Source organism: Pterocles gutturalis, unplaced genomic scaffold, assembly GCF_000699245.1.
Source record: "Pterocles gutturalis isolate BGI_N339 unplaced genomic scaffold, ASM69924v1 scaffold1969, whole genome shotgun sequence".
Classification (NCBI taxonomy): domain Eukaryota; kingdom Metazoa; phylum Chordata; class Aves; order Pterocliformes; family Pteroclidae; genus Pterocles; species Pterocles gutturalis.
The window spans coordinates 1-4,570 of NW_010132890.1; the positions used below are offsets into that span (position 1 = coordinate 1).

Consider the following 4,570-nt stretch of genomic DNA (forward strand, 5'->3'; position numbering starts at 1 on the left):
GGTTCTGAGGTCTGTAAGGATGGACGGGGGGCTGAGGAAGCACTGACGTGTCAGCCTCAGCGCAGTGGGAAGCTGGCTGCTGCCCAGCCCAGGCTGACGTGGTCTCGTAAAGGCCCCTTTCAGCCACGAGCAGAGCAGATTTCTCAGAGCGAAAATATTTCTTCATGCAGTTTGAAGGCCCCCCCAAGTGATTTTGCAGGAATTGGCCTTGGTCTGGCAGAGCCAGTGCCGAATTACTGAGCTAGTGTGCTGCATAAGGCTCCTGGGGGGGGATTTTTATTGGAAAAAGAAGTCACTCAAAATGTCTTTTTTTTTCTTTTTTCAAGGGCTTTACTGGAGAATATGGCACATGGATCTTGTTCAGTCTGCAGTCCTGTATAGCGTCATGACCCTCATCAGTACCTACCTAGTAGCTTTTGCATATAAGAATGTCAAGTTTGTTCTCAAACACAAGTAAGTTTGGTGGCTATTTAAAGTAGAATTTATTATTAAATATTTTAACAAAAGTGTCTCCTAATTGGTTTCTCTCATCTCTCTTGTCATTATGGAATTGTCTGTCCGTGTCAGCTAAGAATACAATGAATTAGCAAAACTACCTTCATTCTGAGTGGGTATTGCCACAAACTGTACTTGACTAATACTTTTAGTCATTTCATTATTACTACTTGTCCCTTCAGCTTGGCAAAACTGTTCAGTGACTTGGCAAAGTTTTATTTTTCACTGTAAATACAACTTCACAGCATCCCAGGATTGGGTTGTTTGTGGGTTTTGTTTTTTTTTCATTTCTCAACTTTTAACATAAATGGTGTTTGTTACAGAGTAGCACAGAAAAGAGAAGATGCTGTTTCCAAAGAAGTTACTCGTAAGCTGTCTGAGGCAGACAATAGGAAGATGTCACGGAAGGAGAAGGATGAAAGGTAATCCTCTTTGTCCTCTCCCTTGTTGTAATACTGACAGGTAGCTGTAAGGCTCTAGGTAAGATGTTAGGGACTGTTGCTTGGCCTTTTTTTTTTTTTTTTTCCTGTATTCTGGTAAGTAGAAGCCATACTGTCAGATCTTTGTTCACCTGTAAAGCCTTTTTGAGGCAAGCTATCAATGAAAGGTCCCAAACATTGAAACCTTCATCAGAAAGGTCCTGTAAGGCAACCTCTCAGCCCTTGAGCTGCAAAACAAAGCAAACTGTACTCTGTCTTTTAGAAGCTGGCTCTGACATGAACAGCAAAATGTGGTTTACTACACCTCTGGGTGTCAATTGCTTCATAATGGTGGGTGTGCCAGCATATGCATCCGTTTAAATCTACCTGAAATAATGTCTCTACTTGTTCCTAGAATTCTGTGGAAGAAAAATGAAGTTGCAGATTATGAAGCAACAACTTTTTCCATCTTCTACAACAATACTCTCTTTCTGGTCTTGGTCATCATTGCTTCATTTTTTGTGCTGAAGAACTTCAACCCCACTGTGTATCCTTTGTTATCAGGCTTGAAACAGCCAGAGTCCTGTTCCTACTCATTGTCCTTCAGGGTTAGTTGCCCGGGGCTCTTACCTTACAGGATAGTTTCATCAAATTCACAAGTAACACTTTTTGTTACTTAAGTAAATAAGTACTGCCAATCAGGGCCATGTGTGTTAATTAAAGATCTGTGTTATTTAACAGTATTTTATAACTGCTTTTAAGAGACCAGGCTAAACTTTGAGTGTCTTAAAGTTAAGTACATTTCAGCGTCCTGCTGACACCTGAATTGTAAGCTGTATTTCAGGTCACTACATTGCAATTTGAAAACTCCTTCAGTCCCTTGTTTTTCATAAAACTTCTGCTAAATGTTCTGTACAAAAGAAGTGGGATCTTTACAAGTACATGTCCTTAACCTTTTCCAAAAAAAAATTCTATAAGTGCATCGTCTGGACTGATTGCTCTGCTATCTACAGGATCCAAGTAGACAAAAAAAACCCCACACCAATTTCTGTGAGAGAGTTCAACTGCCATACAAAAGTTTAAGGGTGGAATAGGAATACTTTTTTTTTTTTATAGTGTGACTTCTTGAGGGTAGGGGGGGAGGGTTTGAATCCCAAATTATTGAATTGTATTTGCTTTTGGTATCGTTACATGGTATTGTTCAATAACTGAATTAATCAATTTTTTTACTTAGCAATGAAAGGAAATGGTGTGTGAGCAGTTACCAAATAAAACTTTTCTGAAGCACTTCAGAGGTGTGACGGTACTACGGACTGTTAGAGGAGTACTCCGTGGTGGACTGCCACGCGGCAGCACAAACGGTTGTACAGAAAACCTGTAACAGAACTCCCCTGTAAATTTGGTGACTGGTGTAAGAGCCAAACTCACTAATCACAGAAAGTGACAATCCACCATTTGTCATTGTAACTTGAAAAGTTTTAATAAAGAGGAGGTGCTTTTGTCATTTAATTCCTTGTATTTTTCTTTTTTTTTTTTTTTTAAATGGGTATTTTCATGGGCATGCAGTGTGTGGAGGTTTGTTAACTCTTTCTGCTTCCGGAAAAGACCCTTCTACAAGTCAGCATGTGTGTTGTTTTCATTGGAAATAGTCCTAATTTTTAAACAACTTGGAGTCAGCACAAAATCTAGACAGTGTCTCCCAGAAAAATGCTTTTGGTTTGAGTGGAGGGTTTTGGTTTTCTTGGTTTTTTTTTTGTTTGTTTGTTTTGTTTTTTTTCATTCAACTCTGTAGTTTTAAGTACAAAAAAACCCCAAACCTGACAGTTTTCCTGGCACAGCTTAACAGAACTGCTTTAGCTGGCTTTTCTTAAGGGCTTTATCAGACAATCCTTTGTCTTTTTTATGCGCTATCAGTAAAGTAGCTGCTACATTAAGTGTTAAACTCTACTACTATTAATTGAATTTATTGTAGAGGTTAGATATTGCCATTAGAGTTAGAATCCTAAACAGGGAAGAAAAATAAAGCTTATAATCAGATTTAATTTAACAATTACTTTGCTAAGCTTTACTCCGATAAGCTTCATATTTATGTAAAATGTAGCAAAGTGAGGATTCTGAAGTGCAGGAGAGGGTGTGTCTGGCTTGCCCTAGGGTCTGCTGAGTTTGTAACTTCTCTGTTTCTGAAAAGTGCAGCCAGGACAGTCTCACCAAGCCGTTACCCAATGACCTGCTGACTAGTACACTACCTCTCTCTTCAGCATCTGTTGGACAAGAGCCTTCGATCTCAACTATCTAGTGCATAATTTACTTTTACTTTACTTCCTAGTAAAGATAATACTATTCATGTGCTTACATCATGAAAATTCCAGTGGTTTTGGTGCACGTTAGAGCTGTCATTGAAATTACTTCTCGGGTTGGTCATTTAACACACTTCAGATTAGCTCGATTGGATTTTTCTCTTTATCACTTGTGCCTGTTTATTCACTTCTGAAAGGAGATTTTTCCATATTGCTGGTGCCTGCCTTGTGTAATTTTACTTTTGCTGGCCTCTCACTTAAAGGATACAATTTGTATCTATTTTAGTATTTAGCACATGTAAAATAAATTTCTATAAATGGTGGGAATCAAACATGAGGCCAAAGCTGACCGCTCTGTAAGCAACAGGACTTGAACGTTGCTGTTTTGCTGGGCGCTGGTGCTTTGCTCAGCTTCTGCCGAAAGAACACAGTACTTCAATCCAGGCTCGTGCACAACCAGCGCTGATACACTCATTGGGCTTGGCAGCCTTGCTCTGGCGTGTGGTTTAGAAGATGGCAGGCCTGTTTCCCAGGAAATCTGCCATCTAGAGAAAAGTGATTTGCAGCAGCGCTTTCTTCTGCTATTACTGTCAGTTCGCTGAGTCTTTTATTAACAGCTTTTCACCCTAGCTTAGGTTTTTGATATCGACAGTTGCCGAGGCCTGGAGCACAGTGTGTGTCAGAATATTTCTGGAGAGGGAACTTAGCAGCATTGACAGCCCAAAACAAAAGCAGGTGGGTGGGTTGTTTTCTACAGAAAGCCTTGTCTTTTGCTGTGGACTTCACAGAAGAATTTTGGGGGATTTTTTGTTATTGCTGTTGGTTTTTTCCCTTGCAATCCCCCCTACAAGCTGCACCCAGTTTTTTCAGTATAATGCTGAAGGTCAGCCTAAAGCTAGCCTGCTGCTTGGCGTCCCATTGCACTCAGAGCAATAGGCAAGCTGAGTTTTAAGGTTTTTCTCTTAAGTAAGGGACAATGCTACCTCCTTTTCAATATTAAAAAAAAAAAGGTTGGGAATTAATATATTTTTAATAAGTTTTTTGGATTCCCATTAATATGAGAAGGGAAGAGAGAACATTAAATTGTACCTCCAGAGGTAAGAAAAGGAACTAGTCTGCTGCTGGGAAAATAATTACTGTAAAAATAATAAAGCTGCTAACTGTATAATGGGCAAAGCCTTTGTGCTGCCTGTCAAGCAGATTTTAAAATACTTAAATAGTGAATTTTCACAGCTAATACTGCAACACAAGGGGACGTGGCCCAGAGCGGTGACATTAAGGAATTCTGGGGAGGGGAGGAGCGCTTTGGTGGCATCTCCACCTTGGCTCACTGTCCCTGACCGGTGTCAGCTTGGAGAG

At 40.0% G+C, this 4,570-nt stretch overlaps 1 protein-coding gene across 1 annotated transcript; it reads left to right on the top strand.

Moving 5' to 3' along the window:
* Window positions 1-326: 326 nt before the first annotated feature.
* On the top strand, window positions 327-1,938 carry SSR3 (signal sequence receptor, gamma (translocon-associated protein gamma); the record flags this gene model as incomplete). The annotated part of the gene is made up of 4 exons (XM_010081016.1): window positions 327-453; window positions 819-917; window positions 1,330-1,471; window positions 1,885-1,938. Coding segments are annotated over 4 exons (422 nt in total), but the record flags the coding sequence as incomplete, so codon positions are not given.
* Between the last annotated feature and the right edge of the window lie 2,632 nt (window positions 1,939-4,570).